The sequence below is a fragment of the Podarcis raffonei genome, chromosome 4 (assembly GCF_027172205.1).
Source record: "Podarcis raffonei isolate rPodRaf1 chromosome 4, rPodRaf1.pri, whole genome shotgun sequence".
Classification (NCBI taxonomy): domain Eukaryota; kingdom Metazoa; phylum Chordata; class Lepidosauria; order Squamata; family Lacertidae; genus Podarcis; species Podarcis raffonei.
Genome location: NC_070605.1, coordinates 80,648,965 through 80,675,829, shown reverse-complemented (window position 1 = coordinate 80,675,829; position 26,865 = coordinate 80,648,965). Strand labels below are relative to the sequence as shown.

Here is a 26,865-nt window from a genome sequence, read left to right as displayed (position 1 = left end):
ATCTCCCTGGTTTGATTCTTATTTATCTATTTATTAAAACGTTTGTATACCAACCTACTGGAAATCCAAAGTGACTAACAATGCCCAGAAAACAAACAAACCCAGAATGTGATGTGCATAAAATCCCATTCACAAAAGCAAGAAAATACATATAATTCTATGCCAAAGCAGGGCTTAACCCATTTAGTCTAAAGACTAATTCAGTTTAGTATCACAAATGGCAATACACACATCAGTACTCTGCAAGCCTGGATGAGAGTTCTGGAGCTGAAAAAGGCACTGGTCAATAAAGAACCGTAATGCTCTATTGCCCCCTCAAGGCTATTTCAAAAATTTCATCATCCTTATTAAACCTGCAGAACTGTGTTGTTGTTGTTTTACAAAAAAATCTTAGTAAACAGACTTCCCCCCCGAAACTCTTTCATTATAGAAAATATACTCACTACATAATAATATTTTCCAGTCACACAACATTGCTACAGCCCACAAATGCATACAGCTCAGCAGCAGCCTCAAAAACAAAACAGGGAGAGTACAGCCAAGCTAAGAGAGAAGAAGGGGGAGAAATGAGCCTATGGCTTTGAAAATAAGCAACAACTCTTTGAGCTACCCCTGGCCCACTGAACCAGACATGGGCACCTGGCCACATAGACCAGGGAGTATTTGCAGATATTTAGGAGCAGTGTCCTTTTACCCATGACCACACAAACTTGATCCACCAACCAGAGCCATGAGCAAACAACTAGGTAGTTTGCTGCTTAATTTATTGGAAAGGAGGATTGAAAAGCATTCTGAGTTATACGTAGGTCACTAATCTCATTTATTGAAGCCTTTCAGCTAGAACAGAGGTTCTCAAACTGTGAGCTCCATTCAGGTAGTCTATTCAAAGGTTCCAGAAGAATCAGGAATATCTGTAGCTACCCCTGCTCTTGATTTATTTTTTCTTGATAATGGATATGACTATCTTGACCACAGCTGGATTTACCAACAGTCTAACAAGGCCCTGAACTAGGGGCTCTTATTTTTATACTATATTGGTGCAATCTACTAATTTTGCTGTAAAACTGATCAATTAAAAGTCAAGGCTGTGGTCATTAAAATATCAGTTATGTATGGGTTTTGATCTGTAGAAAAAAGTTTGAAGGGTCCACTGAGTCCTAAAACAATATTGAAAAGCTCAGGGGCTGGGGGACAGCTTGAACATTTCTGAACATATTCAGAAGACCCACTAAGAAAACCAGAGACCTATCTAACCACAATCACAACAACAATTATATATAGCAATGCAGTAAGCAGAATATTTTAAGCATCCAATGTATCTTAGTGGTGCAACAGACTAGATGGCTATCCTCATACTGCGTTAAGGGAAAGGAGCTCAGATATGTTCATGATCAAGGTGAAATTTGAATTCAGAACTTTTTTACTCAGGTCGCAATCCTAAAACACACATTAAGTAGGAAATAACAGCATGAAATACAATGTGATTTACTTCTGAGTAAACATGCATAGGATTGTGTGGCCCTACACACCCTACTGCACTAGCTGCTCTCAGTCTACAGAGGAAATGAAGTCAAATTACAAGTCAGTAATAGAATAAAAGACACAAGTTTGTTTGCCTCAATACCCCACCAAACGTTTGTGGGCCATTTCAACATTACATTGTGCCAAGCATGTTTTTCAGCACCACCAACAGCACATTGGCCATGATTCCCCAGCTTACCTGATACCTGGCTGCCTACTGCAGCCATGGGATACATACGATGGTTATTGCTGCATTAACATTGGTGCTGTGGGTTAAACCACAGAGCCTAGGACTTGCCGATCAGAAGGTCGGCGGTTCGAATCCCCGCGACGGGGTGAGCTCCCGTTGCTTGGTCCCTGCTCCTACCAACCTAGCAGTTCAAAAGCACGTCAAAGTGCAAGTAGATAAATAGGTACTGCTCCGGCGGGAAGGTAAACGGCGTTTCCGTGCGCTGCTCTGGTTCTCCAGAAGCGGCTTAGTCATGCTGGCCACATGACCTAGAAGCTGTACGCCGGCTCCCTCGGCCAATAAAGCGAGATGAGCGCCGCAACCCCAGGTCATTCACGACTGGACCTAATGGTCAGGGGTCCCTTTGCCTTTGCCTTTTTTCCATGTAATATTATGTGTGTCCATGTAATAAACTTTAGGGTTGTGCACTGGATTTGGACAAATCCCAAATCCTGAGCTGAAGAAAGAAGCCTCAGAGGAATTTTAGGTGTATCGAAGGCAAAAGTGGAATCTGTATGAGGCAGCACAAGCTGAAGTGGCCGATGCTGAAGCGCTTTGTGGAACAATGGCAATCCAGATGAAAAGAGAATTCTGAAAATGTCTGCTAAAAGCTAAAGCAATGCCTCTAATCTCACCACATAAGGAATGATGCCAGGATGGCGTGATGGGGAAAGGGAGAGCAAATAGGAGAGTGGGCAGAGGGTGACCTCTCTTGTGACCAACATGTCAAGCTTGTAACCAGAGGGAAACTCTTTACCCAGAAAGCGAATCCCATTTTGTTCTCTCCCTTGCCTATTTATTTATTTACCAAAAGCAATATACTTACTCGAATGAAGACCTCTGAGCGGCTTACAAAGAACCATCAACTTTTTAGGTGCCTGGAGCAAAAGCCCCTGTCCTATTTGTGTGCAATCTGGCAGTTTTATTACCAGGATTACAAAAAACCATAGAAATTAAGTTATTGTTAACTTAAAACAAACCACCCTAAAAAAAACATAACATCTGCCCTTGCAGGAAACCTTCTGAAATTTGGAGAGACTTCAGCAGTACAAATAAATTTCTCTCTCACACAAAGCAACCTATAAGGAGGTTTGGTTTGAAAACAATTGTTTGTGTAATTTTGCCGTAATACGGTTGGTTACTCCCTTACCTGGCATATTTTTCAGAAGCTTTGCGTTACACATATGTCCTTTCCATATGTCTGTGAGAATATATTCCATCCGTTTTGCCCTCCACAAGAAGTTGAACACCCTCAGATAGTGGCTCATGCACTCACGAGTGAACACCTGCAAATATGAGCAACACAGAGATTTAAAGTGCATTAAGTGCCTTTGCTGCTTTACTTGCTTCCGGTGTCTCTGGATAGCTTCGCAGAGCAACCAACCGACACTTGAGGTTGAGTCAAGAGATTTACAACAAGATTTAAGCAAGGTCCAGTACATCAAAAGTCACGGGAAGTCCATACTCGCATACAAGGACTTCTGTGTGAAGCAAGGTGACAAGACAAATACAGAGATAGAAAAAAAGTGTTCCAGGTTCAACCTCTAATATTACTGGTTAAGTTATCTGTGCAGCATTTAGAGCTTGTGTGGTGTGGTGGTAAGAGTGTTAGACTTGGACCTGGGAGATGAAGCTTCAAATCCACCACTCAGTCATGAAGCTCACTGAGTGACCTTAGGCCAGTCACGGCTAAAAATTGGCTGCTGTTTCTTTAATGCTTAAAAAAAAGCTGGGTCAGCATGGGTCAGCATGAGTCAGCGGCCTGCACCAGGTTGTATATACAGAGTGAGAAATGTTAGTTTGTTGGTTGGTTGGTTGGTTAGTGAAAGCTAGTAGTGTTGATGTGTGTACAGTTGGTAAGTCGCTTTTGCAGAAAGACCTTTAAGAATAAAAGCAGAAAGTACTCTGCAAGGATACTCTTCTCGTGGACTCTTTTATGCCAACAAGGGTCCGAGGACCAGGCTGAGGCAACAAAGGGAGGTCAGAACCCTTTCTTTTCTTTTTTTACAAACACTGACAACCTACACCAGGTTGATGTGAGCATAAAGTGGGGATATGGAGAACCTTGAATTCCACTTTGAGCTTCTTGGAGGAAAGGTGAGATAAAAATGTAAAAATAGAAGAAACACTTCCATTTGCACAATGTCAACCCAACTCTGCCTACACATGTTGGAGTCTACGTGCACAGGGGACTGTGCAAACCTTCCATCGTACACACAGACAATGGGTACACGGACAGACCACACCTGCTGCCACTGTCCTTAGACTCACACAGGGCAGCCATTGTATGACAGCCCCAGGTCTCATTCCAACCAGATGGAGAGAAGGTGAGGAAGAGAGCCATTAAATCTCTCCCCTCCTTGCCTAGAAATAACTCAGGTTTAAAAACTGAACCTGGCCATGGGGTTACTGACGGAAGAATATGGCAGGTGGCTGAGATGCAGCTGTCGGGATCAAGCTCAAGTACAACTAGATCCTCCTTTTGCTTGATCCTTGCTGCCCTAAAATAGCAATGCTTAAAAAAAAATACTGAAATGCAACACTCCTCCTTGTGAATGTCACTGCCTCATCTACGATATCTTTTCCTTCTGAAAACACAGGAAATTAAAAAGAAAGGACATGTTAAAATTAGGGAGGTATTTCAGATCTGATCAGCTGGGCATTGAATTAATTTTGGAATAGAAAGTACAAACCACTAAATTTCCTCCCCCCACCTGACTACACAGGAGAAGCTAGGAGCTACACAGCACCAAGGATCAAGGGGACATCCCATGATCCTAACTGGCACAAACTCTTATGTATTGAAACCTAGTGTTCGGAATTTTCTTAATGGCTTACCAAAAATGCATGGAAAATTATGGCTGAGAGTATAACTTGCCCAGGACCAATCAGTCAGTCCATGGCTAAGGTTATAGGGAGGACCAAAATTCAAACTACAGGTCTACATTCTATTTACAGGTTCAAATTCTATTGTTTATATAGTTGCATTAAAGCTTTACAGATGTTAGGAATGCCTTCCATTACATTTTTCTTCTTTACCAAAGATGGATTGCTGTTTTTTGTTTAAAAAAAGAAGTTATCAAACAGTTAACAATATCCTAAATATAAAGAAATTGGTTACACAGCCCTGCAACTACTTACAATCTACAGAGGAAAATCAGAGGATGAAAAAATGGATTAACAAATTAGGAAAGTGAGATATTATCTTCCTTTCACTAAACTATACATACCTTGCTGGTCAAACTCTCACTTCTGACACCTTGTTCAGAAAGCAATGCTATTCTTTACATATAGTAAAAGCATTCTGAACAATAGTGCTGCTATTTTCTCATCTGTTTTAATGAATACTACACATCAGATTTTATTTAAAGAGTACAAATAGGTTCCCCTAAAATACATCTCACAGTTATTGCAAATTATCCCAAATTAGTTGCTACAGTTTCAGAATAATGGATGAAAATGAAAATCCATTTATTAAGTACTTTCTAAAAATCTCCGACAGAACAAATGAATTATTTATTTCAAATAATGAAAGTCTTAAAATGTAGCATTTTAACACTCATTAATAATTTAGGAAAATTGAGAGTTTGGCTGTACTCTTAATACAATGGGTACATCCAAGATACCAAGCAGTCTCTTTAATCATGCAATGCTAAAAGTACAAAGGCTATTTTAGTAACAAAGTATTTAAGTGAAGTAAGTGGGGGTGGGGGTGAAAATTGACAAACTGAGATAGATATAGAGCTAAGAGATATAGAAATATACATATATCCTTACTGTTGCAATCGGTCCGTCAACATGATAGTCTAAGCTGAAAACATCCCAACCAGTATCACCAGGAGACACCTTAAAAAGAATTATCAGCATTTAGCCAAATCACATATATTGTTATTTAGCTGTTTTCCAATAGTTATTTAGCTGTTAGGAATGACCCTGTTTTACTTTACTCAATCAAAAATGGTTGGGAGGGATTTCCCCCTCCCCATACTTTCTTATTGGACACAGAATGCAAGTCTGAAATTGGGAGATACCATGTTTATCAGCACACAGGGTATGGGAGGTCCCGTAGAAACCCTTTCTAGGAATAGTGGTACCTCGGTTTACGAACTTAATCCGTTCCGGAAGTCTGTTCTTAAACCGAAACCGTTCTTAAACCAAGGCGTGCTTTCCCCAATGAGGCCTCCCGCCACTGGTACCCTTCCACCGTTTGGACTGAGGTAAAGTTCTCAAACCAGGACACTATTTCCGGTTTTGTGGGGTTTGTAAACCGAATACAGTGGACACTCAGGTTGCGAACATGATCCATGCAGGATGCACGTTCGCAACCCGCAGCGGTGCGTCTGCGCATGTGTGGGTTGCGATTCGGCGTTTCTGCACATGCGCAAAGCGTGATTTAGTGCTTCTGCGTGTGCGCGACCCCCGAAACCCGGAAGTAACCCGTTCCGGTACTTCCGGGTTTCGGCGGTCCATAACCCGAAAAAACACAACCTGAAGCGTCTGTAACCCGAGGTATGACTGTAGTTCATAACAGGGCTGTTCTTAAACCGAGGTACGACTGTGTTGTCATTGTATATCCAGGTCAGCAGCGAGAAGCACACATAAACATGAGAGAACCACGTCCTCCCTAGTACTAAGTGGGATAATGCAACACCTCAGCACATCCTTAAAAGGACTGCATCAAGGTAAGTTCAGTGGTACTATAACCACAATCTAGAGTGAAGCACACTTCCGACCCCTGAAATAAGGCGGCTTAGGTATGCTGAACCTATACTGATCAGCAGACATTCCACCAGGCTGCAGATGGAAAGAGATGAGGGCGAAAGGCCTCTCCATCAGTTTTAATGAAAGAGGGGCTACATCCAAGCTCCTTCCTCAACTGCCATCATCAGCTATTCCATCAGGCTATGGGCAAGGGACAGATAGGGAACGGCAGGGCCTCTTCATCTGCTTTCTTAATGAGCAACGCCTGACTCGTTCTCTTCTTGAAATCTTTCCATTCTACCTAGTCACTCTGTAACAAAGATAAAGTGCCTGAGTTTGCTTTTTCCCCTTCCCCAAGACAGCCCCCTTTCCTTTTGTGTCATGTCTTTTAGATTGTAATGTCTTATCACAGACATTTTTAAGTGGTTCTGGGAGCCTTTTTCGGTTGAAGGGCAGGGTTTAAAAAATGATTTTAAATAAATAAATAAAACTGGACGGTAGCCTTAATTTTTATAAACACACATAGCTATAAGTGACAAAAGAGCACACTGTTACCATTGTAAACGGCACAGAAAGCCTTGCATTGTGGAGCGGCACTCAAATGCCATAAACAAAACAAACAAATACATAAAAAACCAAAGCTCCTTTTCAGAGAAATAATAGTTAAGAACTACACTGACAGATGAGAAAATCAGATTTTGCGTGCAAGACAAGACAATGCTATTTTCCAATGCTGACCTCAGATGCCATTTTAGCAATTAAAAAAAAATTAAAACAAACCAATATTCTCGTAAAATGCTAAAGTGGTTTTTTGTTGTTGTTGTTGTTGTTGTTTTAAAGTACCTCCAAAAGTCTGACATCCAAGCGTTTGAGGATCTCAGGGTTATCAAACTGTGCATTTGTTGCCCTGACAGCTGTTTCCAGGATTCCTGTCAGATTATGCTGATACAAAGTGGTAGCTGGTCTCGCAAGCTCTGGCCTAAAATAATAAAAGGGAGATAAATGGAAAGATAGATACACAATTTACATAATAGCCCAGTTGACATCTAGCTGCAGGCGCAATGGACTAACTATGCAATATATTTTGAGCCCACACAATAGTGAGCAGATTATCCTTTTCAAACAGTAAGTTATCAACTGTTTTTTGGTGTGTGTGTGTGTAATTACGAGTATTTAAGCTGAGGATTTCCACACACAAAAATGACCCTGCACAATATCCCTGTGCTCCCATGAGATAGGGACCAGTATGACACTTCAGCTACAGCTGCACACCCCTTAGCAACCTTCTCAAACAGAGTCAATTCACACAACTTTTCAGGGCGTGGGCAGCTTCTCAGGGCTGGAGCATCTGCCTTTTCAGATTCAATCCTCAGCATTCCTGGTAGGGATGGGAATGCCCCGTCTCAGAATCCCTGGAGAGACACTGCCAGTCCGTGTAGGCAACACTGAGCTAGATGGACACATGGTCTGACATGGTATATAAAGCATCTTCCTAAGTCATATGTTCCTATGTTTTTCAGATTTGGAAGAGGTGGGTTGTTAGACTTGCGAGCAACTCTGGAGGACTCCTCACCAGGCCACAATGTCACAACGCACCCAACTCAGTAGTACAGTGGTACCTTGGTAGTTGAACGGCTTGGCTCCCAAACAAATCAGCTCCCGAATGCTGCAAACCCAGGAGTGTTCCGGTTTGCAAACCTTTTTCAGAAGCTGAACATGTGACACGGCTTCCATGGCTTCCAAAGGAGCGCAGGAAGTTCCTGCAGACAACTGGAAGCCGCGCCTTGGTTTTTGAATGATTTTGGGAGTCAAACGGGCTCCCAGAATGGATTAAATTTGAGAACCAAGGTACCACTATACTCATGTCCATCATGGTTTTTCTATTCAGTAATATCCTTTTGGATAGGAGGCAACCAATTTTATTTTATTTAAAAAAAATAGTTTTCTTATTTAAAGAACTTCCCATAATCAAGCTGACAGGGTTTTGTGCAAATGCGGATAACTAAATTTGGGGTGGGAAAAGAAGAAGGTTAAGCTTGAGGGAGCATTGATAGGAAAGTGGCTTTAGTTTCAGAACAACCGCCTCTGTTTGCATATTTGAGAAACAGCCACTGTTTAGACCAAAAACTGCAGTAACGATGTCAAGATTTGGTCAACAACCCTAAGTTCTAAAAGCATTTCAAAAGAGTAATAAAATGAAAGCAGAATCTCTCCAAATTCTAACAAGTAACTTGGGCATCTCAGTTTAAATTCTATCACCAAAGAAAATGGAGGGTTCTAAGCTAATGTTCTCGATAAACTTGAAACAGTAAATTTAAAATTCCACGTCAAAAGATGTTTCTTTGCACTAAAACATGCCCCTTCGCTGCTTGACGCACCAAAGCGTACTGATTTCACGTCTCATCATTATGCTGCTGCACTTTAGTGCAGAGATGCTACATCAATTCAGCTCTTGGACAAACAGACATCTCTTTGATGTCTGGCAAGTAAATGGACTCTTTTGTAATGAAAAATCAGCATTATGGTGGGGGAAAGGAATGCGACGACATGCAGGAAGCCTGCCTTTATACTTTAAAAACCCCATCCTAAGGGAAAGCCCAATATGCTTTTAAAAAATACTGGCACCAAGGGAGGCAGATGTGGGGGTTTGATGTTAAATACAGGTTCTAAGTTTAAAAGCTGTAGATTTAAGTGCACATTTAAGATGAATATATTTTGATACGTTCATCAAAGGTCAGTCTTCACTTTCTGCTGATCAGAATGTTATTCAGTGGCAGCGGCTACTGAATAGTTAAAGCCCAAGCAAATCTGAATTTAGGTCCCTAGTACTTCTAGATTAGCCTATAGGTGGAATGAGACAAAGAGAACTGGAAAAGCTGAAGGTTGGGGATTGTACAATAATGCAAAGTACCAACTTTAAGTTATAAGTCTATGGCTTCGCTACTGTTTCTCCCGAACAGTGGGCGCAACCCATTACCTCTCCAACAAACAGGCCAGCACACACAAAATGAGATATCCACTGGTAGTCTAGAGCCCTGCCCTTCATCGGCCTTAGCCTATTCTACAGATAAACTCTGTAGATGTTGTTTGTGGGGTTGGGGAGGGACACCGCAACTGTGACACCATCAATTAAATGTATGCACACAAGACTCTAAAAATGCAACTGGAGCTGAACACTATGCACATGTTCAACCAATAGGTGGGAGGTCAGGCACATAGAAGATGCAAGTCAGACATGCCATGCTCAAACAAAAAACTAGAATGACTGCTCTGCAAAGAGCAACAATATTTCCAGCAATCGTAGAATTGTAGAGATGGATTGCAGGAAAGTTTTGCCCAACATGGGGCTCGAACCCCTTGATATTAAGAGTCTAATGCTCTACTGACTGAGCTATCTCCCTTGGGTGTACTTAGTCGCCTGCACATTGAAATACTGAAAAACAGAAAGGATTTGTGCTATTATAAAAATGATGGTAATCCTAAATAAGATAGGACACAATAGAAAGGGAAATTGGGAGAAGGAGATAAGAGCAGAACCCCTCCCAGTCCTTCAAAAGTTGTTATATGCTGCCAACTATGTCTGGGGCTAAGGAAGTCAAGTAATAGATTACACCTGTTCTCCACCCTCATGTATGTGTGCGTAAAAGTCTTGTTGCATAATGTTTACAGTCATTAAATTTGGGGCCATTAAGCATGGACATGGTTTAAGAACAGATTATACATTTAATGAACTGGTTCATATGTCATGGTAAACTAAGTAGAAATAAGCAATGGCTTATAGTGAATAATAAGGGTGTCCTTGCATGCTACTCAATTGCTCCTTAACAGTCAAGCAGTCCTCAGTCAAAAACCGTCAATCATTTAACAGGAAGAATTGAGCAGCGTACAACAGGACACTGCTCACTCATGGCAAGCCATGGTTTGTTTCTCACTGTGGCTCAATGTGACATGGGAACCAGCCCAATATCATATGTAGAATTCAAGATTATAGCTTGCACCCAACAGCTATTCCATTAGTGCAAGGACTTCTGCTTGTGCAATGGAACTTCCCCAACCTCTCCCCCATGCACCCCCAAACCCTAACCACCCAGAGCAGATTTGGGTGTGAAGGGAGAAGAGAGGGAGGGGAAGTCCCATTGGAATGGCTTTGCTGGACACAACACTAGCAATACCATTTATTTGCGGAAGAGAAGTGTTTTTCAACATCTGGCAATTCTGTTCCACTTAGAACCTGAAAGAACCAAATACTACCCAATATAAAAGCTAAAGGATTGCTTTGTTAATACTATATACTGAACCTAAAGCAGCATAACACAACACTGAACATATTAATAGAAGCAATAAAGTACATTTGTATTTAATCATAAGTTTTATTGTTGGACCAGAGGCTTAACAAAACCCTATTTTGGATTTCAATCAATCTTCTCTTCCAGTACAAACATTTAAATTCAATAACATTACAATCCACATTCACTTACTTAAGCAAGTCCATTAAGTGCCTGATAAAATCTCCTTGACCGAGAAGTAAGTAGCGCCTCATGGCCTGCATGTGCTCCAGTAAATTGTACTTTTTATTGAGAACATCTAGCAAGTATTTGCTAGTCTCAAAATATGCAGCATCTATTTTTCCCTGAAATGCGTTTTCCAAATCCGTGAACATTTCAGCAGCTGTTACAAGAAGAAGAAAATGGTTACCGAGACTGCAGATATGTACTCTTTTAGTATTTTGTTTTATTAAATGAGAGCAGCGTACAATTACTAAATTTCGCCTTTGAAAACACATAATTGTCTTGAGTTTCTGCGCATTAGTTCAGCAATACCATGGCTTGCTAGGGAATGGGAAGGGATAAGAATTTTATAGGGTCCTAAATGCAGAATTTTCAGAATGCATTATCTTCTGAAATAAAATATTCTATCAACACAAAAGCTACAGTAACTACTTCATATTCTTAAACTGTAAGAAACATTTTAGAGACAGCTTTGCAATACTAACGCTAGTGCACCCTACTCAGATCGTGCCCCCCCCCAGCTCTTCCTTTTGCCAAGCTGGAAGGAAACAAACCACAGCAGTGGTTTAGCATTACATGCAAACCAGCACTCATGGTTTGCTTCTCTTCAAACAAACCATAGGAGGAAGCCAAGAACAAAGAGATAGACTAGATGTGCAGCATAATCTAGCCACAAGTAAGTGCCACTGTGCTCAAAGGGGTTTGCTTCCAGGTAAGTTTACAAAAGATTGCAGCCTAAGAAGGTGACCACAACAAAGCAAAATCAGTCATTATCTTTGTGAAAAACATTACTCTCTTTTTATCAAGCTCGCTTTTAAAAGCTACTAAATTAATGTAATTAAGGCTAGAAAACGTCCACCTAATGGAATATTAAGATCTATGCACTCTCAATTCATTATATAACTCACTATTTCTTAAAGCTAGCTAAAGAGGTATCTGCCCAAGCAGATGTAGATGTGAAAGAGCAGATTTCATTTGACCACATGGAACTGCACATCTCCATCCGGAGCCATTTGTTGCAAGCAGCAAAGCATGACCACAGCTGAACTGAGGCAATAGTTATTACCCGTGCCGTCCTGTACCAGTCTACAGAAAAGCCCCATTGATTTCAGTGGGACTTACTTCAGGTGAGGGTGTAGATTGCAGCTTAAATTGGTAAAAATGTAAACACAAAATTATTATTTTCTTTTTAAAAAAAACTAGACACTGCAAAGGAAAGCTGAAGGAATGTTGCAAGAGCAGCTGACTTTTTAAAATACACAATTCGTTTTAATAAATGCTTATATTTTTCATCAAGTACTGAAGATGTTTATCGGACAAATAAAAATTCTCTTCTTAGCAGCTTATCTCAAAGACTTTCTTGAACTAACAAGCAATGTCTGAACAAAAAGACCGACCTACCACTACACCGAACATTATAAATCATGTGGCTGCATTTAGAAGCAAGGTATAATCAAAGTATGGACACTAAGTTCTGGCCAAGTAGTGCTTATCAAATGCCACATTTCTTATAAGCATACCCTAAAGTGCTTTAGTGCAAATTAAACAATTAAATGTAAATAAGCAGTTAGAAATGAAGGAAGAGATTTGAGGAGACTTACGAAAAAGCAAGATACAAGTTCTTCCTAGAACATGGTATATTTTTCAGATGCCACTTGGTGGAATCAAACTGAATTGCCCAGTAGGAGTCATCACATGATTATCTTTTAAGGGTAACAGTCACAATGCAATGGGGAAGTGGTCATTTGTACTAACAACTTCATATGCCCACATGGAATCATCCTACATGTAGATGTACAATACCAGAAGTCCAAAAAACAGCTCCCCTCAAAGGTGGTACGATGCAATATTGGGGTTTTACAAACAGGTATCACTCTTTTTTCCCATAAGGGCTGCACTTCCTACATATATCCTACAATTATCCAAGGGTTGCCATCCAAGTTGGCAGGAATACTAAAGGTTCTTTCACAGATACCGTGTAGACTGCAAAGACAGTGTTTACTCGATGCATTGGCCAAAGATCCCACCCCACAAAGCCCCCATATTTGAACTTCGTATTGTTTCAGGCAGAGATTATTTGCAAAATCAGCAAGGTCAGAACAAAGGCTAATGTGGTTCTTCTAGAGTGAACCTTGATGTTCAGTGATGTGTACAAACAAAGCGGGTATTCTGTTATGTGACACTCAAAGTGCATAATGATACAATACACTTATTCTAATTTCATACCATCTTTTGGAGATTCTGCAGATTTAGCCACAGCTATCATCTTTGATGATGGACTTTGGTCATGACAAACCTGATGCAAGAAGTTTATGGATTTTCCTATTAGGAGAACCTAAATATAAATGCAAGGCATCTTCAGAAGTTATTCTTTAAAGGTTTTATAAAGAGAAACAGTATATTTTCAGCAAGTATATTTCACTTACTAAGTCAGCATAAATAAATAGCACACTATTTTTATTTCTCAACTGTCCTTCATCAAAAGATTCAAGGACAGTTGTGACTAAAGTTCACACAATGTATAAATACAATTTACACCCAACAAATAAACATAATGCAAACTTACAAAAAGTGAATTGAAAACCTGGAGGTGAGGGGAGAGACCCTAAAAAGCAGAATAGGACAAAAGTCCAAAAATCACCTGAATCTAGAATGCCTGAGCAAGCTGAAAAGCTTGTCCTGTTGGCGTCCAAAGGGCATTCCAAAGTCAAGGCACCATTACAGAAAAGGCTCCTCTTTTGTGGAAGTGCAATATGCCTCTTATGAAGAGGATACTTGGTGCATGACCACTGCAGGAGATCTTAAGCCACAGATAGGCTAGTATGGGAAGAGGTGCTGTTTCAGGTACAGTCATACCTCAGGTTACAGATGCTTTGGGTTGCGCATTGCGCCAAACCCGCAAGTACTGGAACAGGTTACTTCTGGGTTTCGGCGCTTTGCACATGCGCAGAAGCACCGAAACACAACCTGCGTATGCGCAGATGCAGTGCTGCGGGCACTGCGGGTTGCGAACGTGCTTCCCACACGGATCACGTTCGCAACCCAAGTATCCACTGTATATGGGTTCCAAGCCATTTAGGGCTGTTCCAAGATAAGCACCAGCACCTTAAACTTAGTTCAAAACTGAACAAGCAGCCAATGCAGATCTCTCATGATAGGCATAAACATGAACAACTCTGGTTGCACTCATCAATATTCTGGCAGCTGAGTTCTGCATGTCATCTTTAAGGACAACCCCACATATTATGGGAATCCATCTGAGAGGTTTGTGGGATCACCATGGCTAGGCTATCCCTGCTTGCTTTCACCAGCATGTAAAAACCAAACCAAGGCAGATATTAAAACAAATCATATTCAAAAGAACCGCTGTGCATTCCAACTGTGTTTTCTAGACTAAGATATATTTGAAATATTCTGACGGAAATCACAGGTGAGGAGCAGCACCTATCAGATCGGCCCACTAGTGTTAAAGGCAGCCATGAAGGAGGCCGACAGCAAAGTCAGCAACAGTCAGGAGCATTCAGCTCAGTTTAGGGGTTAGTTTCTTGCCAACACAGAGATCATCTGATAATTTACCATAAGAAATGATACATGAGTGCGAGTCCTGTGAAGACCTGCTCCAGGCCTTGCAGGATTTTTTCCACCTGGCCTAGGAGGGTGGGGCCCTTACTGACTCCAGCTACAAAAGCTGAGGCTGCTGAAGAGACTTTTGGGCTGCTTTATAGTTTAGGTGGCTTTGTTGTGGAGGTGTGTTGTTGTTATTATTTATATTAATTTTGTATCTTTATTTTGTATCTTCTTATGGTTTATGTGCAAATAGTTTGATTTAATTCTGTACTTTCTTATGTTTTATTCATTGTTATGATTACTTTTGTCATGTCTATACATATTTTTTTATACAGCAAGCTACCGTGATCATGGTTTTCAACTTTGGAAAAGCAGTACAATATACAAATAACATGACTGACTGAGTGCTAAGAAAGGTCTATTTGTATGAATTCTGATTCACTGTGCCCCTGTCTGGAGCCATACTTATGTCTAAAGTACAAAGAATGGTCCCCTCTGCACTTGTATGTCTGTTATTAATAGCTGAAAAGGTCAATCTAGAAATAAGGGGGAAAGTCCTTTTCCTTCATACCTTTCTTGAGTGATCCATTGTAATAAAAGAAGGAATCATGGACTTCCGCAATGTGTATTTGTCGTGCCACAACCGATCTGTTTTCACTGCGGGATCTGAAGCTACAAAGAACTGTGAACACAAAATTTAAAAATTCTTAATTTTTTTAAAAAAGCATAAGTGTTATGTATACATTTTAAGACAGAGAATCAGAGAGACATCACTTAGGTAGAAACAGAAACCTTCCTTTTCGAAAGCTATCAGGAATAGTATCAGCTGGGATGTTATGTGCATAATGTATAAAGCACCACCAGCTGTTTGTTCCAATACGTACAATTAAACGTGAACCACAGTATAGACAATAACCAGTCTTTTAAGACCCACCAAGAAAATTCACCTAAACCACCTGCTAGCTATAAGCTACTGATGCACTTTTAAATAATTTGTAAGTTCACTGCACCCCACTGTTTCAGGTCAGCAGCATTTTGATACTGAAACACATGGATCTGAAATGTAGAATGGATGAAGTGTCTCAGAGTTGTTTACTGAAGGTGGCATATGCTATAATCATTTAGCAGTGTGATACAGTGCAATCTGAACCAAAATACATTAGTCACATAAGAATGGCACAGCAATGACTTCACTATAACTAACAACACTTCCAATACAGCTCATTACAGTGGTACCTCGGGTTAAGTACTTAATTCGTTCCAGAGGTCTGTTCTTAACCTGAAACTGTTCTTAGCCTGAAGCACCACTTTAGCTAATGGGGCCTCCCGCTGCTGCCGTGCCGCCAGAGCAAGATTTCTGTTCTTATCCTGAAGCAAAGTTCTTAACCTGAGGTACTATTTCTGGGTTAGCAGATTCTGTAACCTGAAGCGTATGTAACCTGAAGCGTGTGTAACCCGAGGTACCACTGTATATAATGCCAACTGCATGAGACCGTTCAGTCAAAAAAATGTGACATTTCCTTATTCAGCTGTTATGTTCCAGGTGCAAACAAGGTATGCATGGAGGCAGTGGGAAAGAGAACAGGGGTAGATTCATTCAAAAGCGCCCTAGAAACCAGATGTAAAACTTGAAAACATGACAACTATGCTAGAAAACAATATTAATGCATTAATATAAAAAAGCAGATATAACATGCATTTTTTTTAAAAAAAAAAATCAGCTTCTTAAATTTATTACCATAGTCCCCTTTGGCAACCGGCATAGAGCTTTAATTGGAGTATTAATGAGAAAAATATAATTTCAAAATCCATCAGACAATTCAATCATCTTTGGGAGTTATAAAAGCCCTCATTTTATAACCAGGGCAAAGTAACATGCAATTAATGTATTTAGAAAACATCTAGTAAAAAATACAAAGAGAGAGAAGAGCATTTTATAATTAATCCCGTGAAAACGAGATCTTGGGAAGGGTGAAGGAAACCAAGGTCAGAACATAATTGCAATATAATTATTTTATTGATTCACTGTACCCATTCAAGGTTCTTTGAGTTTTGTTATTATATCTTGTATAGAAAGGAGTGCAGGAGAAATGGGAAATCATGGTACAATCTAACTGATGAACAAATGCCAAGGCCTTCCAACCAACAGATAAAAAGGGTGATTTTCTTATGGGGAAATTAAGAGCTTGTTTACAAAGGCAATCAGTATCCCAGAGGGTAAGTGCTAGGATATGATGGAGGGGGAACCCACACATTCATATGCCCCATTGTAATTAACCTCTCTTTTTTCTAAAGGCGCTATATGACAAGCTTATTATAGGGGTCGTGTTCACTAGAATATAGTCACTGCAGTAGAGTTTATTGGGGCTTTCACCCAAGGGATTTATACAACTCATGGAAGTTTATTTTGTTGATAAAAGTTCCAAAGAAGTTTATATTGTAAAAACTGATCTCACTGTTGCAAAAAAAGCAGTACAGGGTAAAATGATCATCTAAGCCTAGTCTGGCCTGGGCATAAACTGAAGTCACATCTCAAATCTATCGCTGGCTCTTCTTTACCAGATTTATGTGGGAATGAATGCTTCAGCCCAAAAGCAATGACATGTGGCTTACTACACTGCACTGCAACTAGTCAGCTGGTATATTCAATCCTGACTACTTATTTGCTACTTCACCAAAGATTTAACACCAGGCCATTTAAAAATGCTGGCATAGTTAAGAATGAAACAAAATACAAGTTCTACCTGTGATATGTTACCACTGGTAAGGTAAGGTAAGGTAAGGGACCCCTGGATGGTTCAGGCCAGTCAAAGGCAACTGTGGGGTTGCGATGCTCATCTCACTTTTCAGGCCAAGGAAGCTGGCATTTGTCTGCAGACAGCTTTCCGGGTCATGTGGCCAGCATGACTAAACTGCTACAGGCGCATGGAAGACCGTGACGAGTACCAGAGCGCATGGAAATGCTGTTTACCTTCCTACTGCAGTGGTACCTATTTATCTACCTGCACTGGTGTGCTTTCAAACTGTTGGCAGAAGTTGGGCTAGAGCCACGGAAACTCACCCCATTGCGCAGATTCGAACCGCCAACCTTCTGATTAGCAAGCCCAAGAGATTCAGTGGTTTAGACCACAGCGCCACCTGCGTTCCTTTGTTACCACTGTTGTTTTGCAAGCACAAAGAACTGGGCACACCAAACTAACCCCATGGTTCTTTGGATTCTGGCCACAGTGTCTAAACTGAAGTGATGCACAAGTTCTTTACATGCAACTCTATTTCCAGTATAAATGTCAACTTTTTCTGCCTAGTCATGTCCCCACTTATTTTTCTACAGCGTAGGTTCAGTTCCACAATTGTGAAAGAAGGGTTTCAGCAGCTTAGTTTTACACAAAATGGGAAACAGAAAGCAGACCTCATGTTAGTGAACAGTTTATAGAACTTACTTCATGGTAGGTGTCCTCCAATTCCCCATCATAAATCCAACGATAAAGGAAATTCAAGACAGGATGCGACACAAGGCCAAGAATATGCTGCACCAGGGATCTCATGTAGGGGTCGCCTGTTTTACTGTAGGCATGAACAGCTGATGCAAGTTCACCACCTTTTCTTCCTGGAGAAACATGACACACAGAGGAAAATTTAAACATACATTTTCACCTACCTGGAAAACTAATGCTACATCTGCAGCTTTGTCATACACCAAATTTCATTATGAAGCAGCTATCTGGCGTTTGAAGAGCATTCTTCAAAGGCAAAGGCAAATTTACCATTGTGCCTAATATTCCTTTTGCGAGAGTTCAGAGAAGTTGGAAGAGCACCAAAATTGCTAAGAGATTGCCATAGCTACAAGTAAAAATAGCGCACAGAGCACAAGAAGCAGAGCACTAATGTCTACTTCATTAGAGCATTCTTTAGAGCGGGAAATGCTTCATAATTATTTCATCCACATGGGAAGACAGGGAATGGAAAGGCAGCTCTTTGGTTCCTCTAGAGAGCTTCTGGACTGAGTGAGAAAGTGGATCTGGTAGCATGATGAAGTAGCCACTGGCCAGGGTATCCCCCCCAAATGCTATAGAGCAGTGGTAGGAAACATTTGGTCCTCCAGATGTTGTTGGACTCCAATTCCCATCACTTCTGACCCTTAACTGTGCTGGTTGGGGATGATGGGAGTTGTAATTCCACAATAGTTGGAGGGCCACAGGTTCCTCACCTGTGCTGCAGAATGAAAATATGCCCACTGCCTCCATACTTTTAATAAGGGGTCAAAGAAGCAACTAGAGTGCCTCTCCCTATCTTCAACTATCCTGACAGACAAGGAGAAAAAAAATAATACGCTGGCATCTTCCCCATCAAAAAGAGGTCGCTATGTTAGCAGGTTTGTCACCTGGATCTCGGGGAAGGGCAGGCTGCAAGCAAAAATGCATATACCATATTTTTCCATGTTTAAGACTAGGTTTTCTCCCTTAAAATGTCAAAAAATTAGGGGGCGTCTTATACACAGATATATCTCCCCCCATTTTCTTAAATCTGAGTCCCCAAAAATAGGGGGCATCTTATACATGGGGGCGTCTTATAGACAGAATACAAAAAAGGGAAAATGGAAATGGAAACTAAACACACTTCCTTTAAAATTTTGAGAGCAATCTACATCTTGTGAAGTTAAGTGAGGATAGCTTCTGTATTCTGCTAAACAATCTTTCCTAGGGCCAGCGGACATGTAACACTCCTGAGGCCTTAACTATGGTTAACAGCAGATCACAGGAACACACGCTGCCTTCAACAGCCACAGTTCTTTGTTGGAAGAAAGGGGTTATGGCATCGTACCTGGTAGTCAGAAGCTAGGCATTCTATTTCTCAGGATGGCAGGGAAAGGTAAGGTGAACCAAGACTTCTGTACTTTTTAACCTGCAGAGACAGTTGTGGGAGGGAGCCCCTTCAGGGTCCCAAACAAGCAAATGTGGCTGTTTTCCGGTGGAAGCCACCATAACATGTAGTTACAGTCCAGGCTAGAAGGGGAAGGCAGGAAGCATGTATTCCCAAAGCCCATGCCTTAAACATGAGAGATTATGAGCACTCATCCAGTGCCTGCCTTTAAAGCTTATACCGATTACCAAAATACTCCCTCAGTCACTAATAGATGAACAGTCTTAAATCAACCATGTAATAATCTCACTTTTAAATGCAAAATATATGAGATGCAAAACAATATTGCCACCATAAGGGTAATTATACGTAGTAAGAAGAAGTTATGATGAATGCATGCAGTGCTTTCAGCTACAGAGATAAATGGCATTATTTGAACAGTAAGTTAACTCCATCTATATCCACTGGAATGATATCTACATGTAAAGGTTCTTGGAATCATCCATTTCTGCACACACACACCCCTCCCAATAGTAATACTATTAATGCAATTTCCTGGAAATCATATTTCTAAGCGGAAGAGCTCCTACCATTTTAACATTCATTTTCACACCATGTGTAGCTGTAAATATCTACCGACAAACCTTGACAGTGGTCAACAAGTGCTGCAAGTGTCTTCAATCTTATCTTAGGATCGTATGTCCAAACTAAGAGACGCCGAAGTGTTAAACTACTCTCAATCCCCAAATTTACACCTTGATCATCTTCTACCTGCAACTAAGAACAACAAGGGGCAAAGAAGAAGATTTAATCAATAATAGAAGCCCTTCAAGCTTTCTTCTACTACAAGCTTTAATTTCTAACCCCAGATATACACATGCCTAATATGTTTTGGCATTTTTAAAAAATAATGCTTAGTTTGAAAGAAATGTTACAGTTGTAATATAAAGAAAGGGAAGGGTAGCTGAAAGCTATAATTTGAAAATAAATCAAAGAGCAGATAAATACAAAATGATGAATGGCAGGACAGTGAGAAAATTCCGGAAAAAAAAAATTCTTTTGTAAGAGTTCACCATAAAGTTTCAACAGTGTTACTGTAAAAGCAGTATGATTGTAACATAATTTTGCAAACATTTCTGTTAGCTAAATACGTGGGAAGTATTAAATAGCAAACTTTCAAATAAGGAAAAGGTTTACAGGCTCATTTGCCCATGCAAAACAACATAAGCAACATATAGAGTATGTTAGGAAACAGAAAGAAGAGCCAAAGTTACAAAAATGTGCTATCCTGGAATCAGGTCTTGTTCTTCACAAGTGAGTTGCTATTTTACAAGCCTGTTACAGATGAAAATAGTTTATAAAGTCATATTTTCAACTAACTTGTTGGACTCAAGCAAAAAAACAGAAGTAATTATTTACCTGTGAGTGTAAAACAGACAGTAGCCTGTAGTATTCTTTGAGTTCCTGGTTTAAGGCAGCACAAAAACTCTGTAAGACAAGAACAAAAGGAATCAGTTAATATACATTCTAAAGAGCTCTGAATGACTTGCATACAACCTGACCACTGATTTTGGGTCTTTGGATAAACTTCACAGCAAGTTAACCTTTGAAATTCAAGAGGTCATACAAAAGCACTCCCAAGTGGCATGAAATGTTTCAGTTCAATGGGGTGGGGAGTATAAAGAGCCACTAGGTGACTAATAAAAACAAAACTTCTGCAGAGTTATTAAGATAAAATTTGCCACTAAACTATAACTGCGCTCATTCATTAGAAATGTACAGATAGTACATAGCTGTCAACGTTTCCCTTTTTTTTTAAGGAAATTCCCTTATTCTGAATAGGATTCCTTGCAAGAAAAGGGAAAAGTTGACAGCTATGAGATAGTAAGTGTCCTGGACAAAATACAAAATCAAACCAAATGAGAAACTGGTAAAATAAACTCAAATAAAACCCATAACAAAAATGACTGCATTTAAGGCTGTACATGGGCTGCCTTTAAAGACATTCAGAAACAGGAGCTCCTGCACAGTTGCAGCAGCCAGAATAACCACTGGGCCCAGATGATCACACCACATATAAACTGTTCTGGCCCAACTGCAGCGGCTGCCTATGTATTTTCTGGCCCAATTCAAAGTGTGGGTTTCAAACTATATGGCTCGGGACCACAATACCTAACAGAACGTCTCTCCCAGCACAAACTAACCTGTGCATTAAGATCCACACCAGAAACCCTCCCCCATGTGCTTCTGCTCCCCATCCCAGCACCTGAGACTGTTGCCTCATTCTGCATAATAAGAAGAGATGAAGAACCCGCTGGATCAGGCCAGCTGGCTATCTAGTACAGCATTCTGTTCTCACAGGGGCCAACCAGATGCCTGTGGGCTGCCTGCAAGCTGAGTGCAATAGCACTCTGCCCACTTGTGGTTCCATCAACTGGTATTCAGAAGCATGATTCCTCTGACAATAGAGGTAAGGTAAAGGGACCCTGACCATTAGGTCCAGTCATGGCCGACTCGGGTTGCAGCGCCCATCTCGCTTTACTGGCCGAGGAAGCCGGCGTACAGCTTCCGGGTCATGTGGCCAGCATGACTAAGCCGCTTCTGGCGAACCAGAGCAGCGCACGGAAACGCCGTTTACCTTCCCTATTTATCTACTTGCACTGGCGTGCTTTCGAACTGCTAGGTGGGCAGGAGCTGGGACCGAACAATGGGAGCTCACCCCGTCGCGGGGATTCGAACCGCCGACCTTCTGATCAGCAAGCCCTAGGCTCTGTGGTTTAACCCACAGCGCCACCCACGTCCCTGACAATAGAGGTAGAACATTACAATTGAGGACAGTAGCCACTGACAGTCTTGTTCTTCATGAATTTGCCTAATCCTCTTTCAAAGCCATCCAGGTTGGTGCCATCACTGCCTCCAGTGGGAGCAAGTTCCATAATTCAACCGTGTGTGGCATGAACTACTTTTATTTGTCATCAATATTCCAATATTCCAATATTCAGCTTCACTGGAGGTCCACAAGTTCTAGTGTTATTTCCTGTCTATTGCCAGGTCTCTCATCCCATACCAACAGATCTGACACACCAGTAACATCCTGTCAAGCAAAACAACAACAACAAACAAAATAAACAAAACCAAATATTTTGAAGACTTCTGGGTTTTGCCCACATACCTGACCCACTAATCCAAATGCACGTTCCACGCTCCTCTGGTCAGTATACTTTCTTATTTTGTTATGCAGCCACCCTAATTCAGCAAGCCGGCTTGTTGTATCTCTCAGAGACTTGGAAATGCTCACCTAATGTGTTAAGAAATAAATGATGAACAAATAGTTGGAAGATTGGCATTAAATAAGCGTAGGATGAAACAAGCTCTAATGAGCAAGGTAAGGCATAAATCCAATTTTCTACTAGAATCTGACAAGGTGTTGATCACATTCGGTATTGTTGATCTTCAACAGAAAGAATATTCTATTAAGCAGTTACTTCTAAATGAGGAACAGAACCAGGCATGATAACAAATCAGGTCTTATGCCAGATATTTCCATATCAACTATAAATCTGTTACGGCAAGACTCAAAATGGATTCTCTACTTTTGTCCTGCTCTCTAAATTGTAAGCTTGCAGCTATGAATTGTGTTATTACAGATTTTGTAAGCTGCTCTAAGAGTCTTTTTTGCCTTAAGAGTCGAGTAAAAATGTTTTAAGCAAATTAAACAAGTAAGTCCGGATGGTTCATGTGGCCCTACAGATGTTGGGCTCCAACCCTCATCAGCCCTAGGCAGCATGACCAATGGTCAAGGAAGAAGTCCAACATCTGGAGGGCTAGATTCCCTGTGCCAGCCTCCTCTGTTCCCTGGACCAGTTTATTATTGGTTCTCTATCTTCTTCTTATTCCTAGAAAGCACTATTGTCTCCAAATGGGTAGCATTTCAACTACTTCCCATGACTCAGTCTAAATCATTCTATGGGAAGCAGCCTTCAGTTACGTTTGTGGCTCCTGAAGTAATCCTCACATTTTATATACTGACCCTTAAAGAAGGAACGCCTCTCTCAAATACTCATAACTAAACTCTCTCCCTCAGGCTACCTCCAATTTCCCTCTATACACTGTTGCTTGACTGGATTATGTATATGTAATCAATTTTTTAAAAAAGTATCTCACTCATGTGGGTTGACAGCTTGAAGTGAGCTTTTTAAACACAGGGCTATCTGAAGAACAGGGTATTTCTATAAACTACCCTCCTAAACTCCACAGATAAAACTCCCTGGAAAAAAAGCCTCTGATAAATCTCGGCTGCTGTAGAGATTCGTATGGGAACAGGTGGTTCTATGGTTGTGGCCAAATGTTCAATGCCCTTCCAAGGACATTGTTGCTATCTTGTAGACACCAGGCAAAGTCTGTTCTTTTGGGCTTTTGTTTGGTAATGATTTAATTCACTGTGGGGCTTTTTGCTGGGGGTGGATGGGATGAGAATGCTGCTCATAATATTGCTGTTAATAATGCTTTTAGGGATATTTTTATTGTTCCTTTTACCATTTAACTGTGTATTAAGTGCACTTCTGATTTTTATCTGTTGTTTTTATGTTACTGGTTTACTGCCAACTGCCTTAGATGCCAACAATGACAGAAACATTTAAAAAAAAAGCAAAATTAAAACCAAGGCAAAAGAATAATTGAAAAGAGTGGATATACACTCTTCCCCTCCCTCTCCCTGTGTGCAGACTATCTATATAAAACAGGTATAAGATCTCTACTGTACCTTTCCGTCTACTTTGTAACAGTTCTCTGAATTGAACATTTTGATGATTTTGCCATCTATTCCCTGGAAGACGTATAAAATGTCTCTCACAAGATATGCCTCTGTTATTTCAACAGAGCCTGAAAAGTGGGGGGAAACAAACAGATTAAGCTACATGCAGGATATTTAAGAATTATGTTTGCCATTTTAACAGCCAAAGCCTAACTATATTTAGTTCGAAATATGACCCACTGAGTTCAATCAAGCTCGCTCCATTCTTCAGGGTATAAAGGTAAAGGGACCCCTGACCGTTAAGTGCATTCGCAGACGACTCTGGGGTTGCAGCGCTCATCTCGCTCTATAGGCTGAGGGAGCTGCCGTTTGTCCGCAGACAGCTTCTGGGTCATGTGGCCAGCATGACTAAGCCGCTTCTGGCGAAACCAGAGCAGCGCACGGAAACGCCGTTTACCTCCCCGCCAGAGTGGTACCTATTTATCTACTTGCACTTTGATGTGCTTTTGAACTGCTAGGTTGGCAGGAGCAGGGACCAAGCAACAGGAGCTCACCCCGTCACGGGGATTCGAACTGCTGACCTTCTGATTGGCAAGCCCTAGGCTCTGTGGTTTAGACCACAGCGCCACCCGCATCTCTTCAGGGTATAACTGCATAGACTTCCAGTCCTAAAGTTAGTCAGCAAACAGGAGCACAGTCCCAGATTTACCATTATTTTGCTATCTAAAACCAAATCAATATTGCAGACAAAGTCATATCCAATTTTTCAAATATTTTTTGCTACGAAAATAACCACATGTACGTAAACAAAGCAAACTTAATACTTTACAGCCTTGGGCCAGTTTAAAAATTCATGCAACGAGTCAAACGTAACTCCTAGTAGCCCCAATTTTGGGATGTTTCTACATGCATATCCACTCTTTGCGACTGGAACAGTGGACATTACAACCCAAAGTATTACCTGTAATAGCCTCCAAAAAAGACTCTTGGGGGGTTTAGGTACCTCATTGAACAAGCAGCTTATGACACTTTGTGATGAGCTTTACGCCAACATTTTCAACGAATTTGTAAACGCAGCTTCCTATGTTCCTAGGTCAGACCATTGCTCTAATTAAGTATTTCCTACACTGACCAGCAGCAGCTCTGCAGTTACAGGCAGGAGTTTCTCCCATACTCAATACGTGCACAAAACCCATCTGCTTTCTTTTTTAAAAAAGCCCTTAATTTGGAATATGAATTTATTTAGTAGCAGCTACATAATATAATGGCAGAATGCATCTGTTCCTTCTGTTACATCTTGCCAGACAGAATGAATAATTTTTTTTTACTGGCACAACATAAACACAATAAATTAAGAAATGGAGATGGTTTCTCTCCCCCCCTCCCCGCTTTCTGTGTAAGCTACTGCTGTCCAAGGCTCTATTCACATCATACTGTATCTGTGGCACCACAACATCAACCAGGTTTTAAGGGTGATGAGGGCTAAAAATAGAGGAACTCCATTAGATTGTCAAAGTGCAGGTTTTGCAGAGGAAGGCAAGAAAATGTTTTATGCAATATAATTTTTTTCCGGAAAGTTACTGAGAAAACTCAAGAGTGTTCTACAAGGTAATTTACAGCCAGCTTTTAAAAAACTAACCTCTCTTCTAAATGAAAAATGTACCAATGATTGGGTTAGTGCAAGAATGAACTATAATTTGATGTAGTGAGATTATACCAGGCACCTTTTGGTGTTGTTCTTAAATACATAGAGTCATACCTTGGTTTTCAAACAGCTTAGTTCCCAAAACACCGCAAACCCAGAAGTGACTGTTCCAGTTTGCAAAATATTTTTGGAGGCCAAACATCTGACAGGGCTTCCACAGCTTCTGATTGGCTGCAGGAGCTTCCTAAATCTAATCAGAAGCCACACTTTGGAAGTCAAACAGACTTCTAGAATGGATTCCATTCGAATTCCAAGGTGCAACTGTACTCAGAGTCGCCCCTTTACAGTCAATGGACTAAAGATACTTAAGTTCAGTGAAGGCAGTGGATAAACTGTTATAATGCCTAATATTTGATACCACCCTCAGTGACAAATTCCACTTTATTACACATCTGTACAAATTTAGCTTATCTTCTTTAGAGTGCATAGTGTTGATACTGATTTCCAGCAATATGATCAGAATCACTTTGCACTTTAAACATAAACAAAAATGGTTTTGAAGTGAAATCGTAAATTTAATGCATTTTTAAATTTTAAAAAATCTATATATCCACATTTAAATATATGTAGCTCGGGCACTGAAGCAAAACCCTCCCCACTACCTAACTCCACAAATGGGCAAATGCCGTGCTTAGCCTTTTTCTTCCAGAGTCCTGTAAGAGAGCAATTGGAAACAAAACTGAAGAGGCAGAAAGCCAACTGATGATCTCAGCACAGGGTGATGCCCATAGGAGGCAGAGCCATCAATTTCAATGATGCCTATAAAAGTAGTTTCTGGAACACGGGAAGAGTTATCCAAGGCAGAAGATAACCAAAGTACGTGCCTCAAATTCAGAGGTCAACCTCACTGTCCCAGCACCACATTATGGGTGTTCCCCCAGTGGTGGCACAGCACACTTATGTGACTTTGGTTCTTAGCACATTAGCCATTTCTTTTATGAAACAAAGGCCCAAATAACTTATTTTGGTGGCACACAAAATCACTTAGGTTTCAAAAACAGTTTGCCGTGGGGTATAGTCT

General features: G+C 40.7%; 1 protein-coding gene across 2 annotated transcripts in view; it reads right to left on the bottom strand.

The window, feature by feature from the left end:
- The window catches only part of TUBGCP3 (tubulin gamma complex associated protein 3), a 55,169-nt gene that overhangs the window by 7,559 nt on the left and 20,745 nt on the right, over positions 1–26,865 (bottom strand). For both annotated transcript variants that reach the window (XM_053384405.1, XM_053384406.1), the window contains 11 exons: positions 24,149–24,267; positions 22,559–22,684; positions 20,806–20,874; positions 20,031–20,163; positions 17,967–18,133; positions 15,098–15,208; positions 13,186–13,294; positions 10,930–11,119; positions 7,295–7,430; positions 5,528–5,596; positions 2,901–3,036 (listed from right to left, as the gene is read on the bottom strand). In XM_053384405.1, coding sequence (XP_053240380.1) covers positions 2,901–3,036; positions 5,528–5,596; positions 7,295–7,430; positions 10,930–11,119; positions 13,186–13,294; positions 15,098–15,208; positions 17,967–18,133; positions 20,031–20,163; positions 20,806–20,874; positions 22,559–22,684; positions 24,149–24,267 — 1,365 coding nt within the window. The remainder of the gene's footprint in view (positions 1–2,900; positions 3,037–5,527; positions 5,597–7,294; positions 7,431–10,929; positions 11,120–13,185; positions 13,295–15,097; positions 15,209–17,966; positions 18,134–20,030; positions 20,164–20,805; positions 20,875–22,558; positions 22,685–24,148; positions 24,268–26,865) is intronic.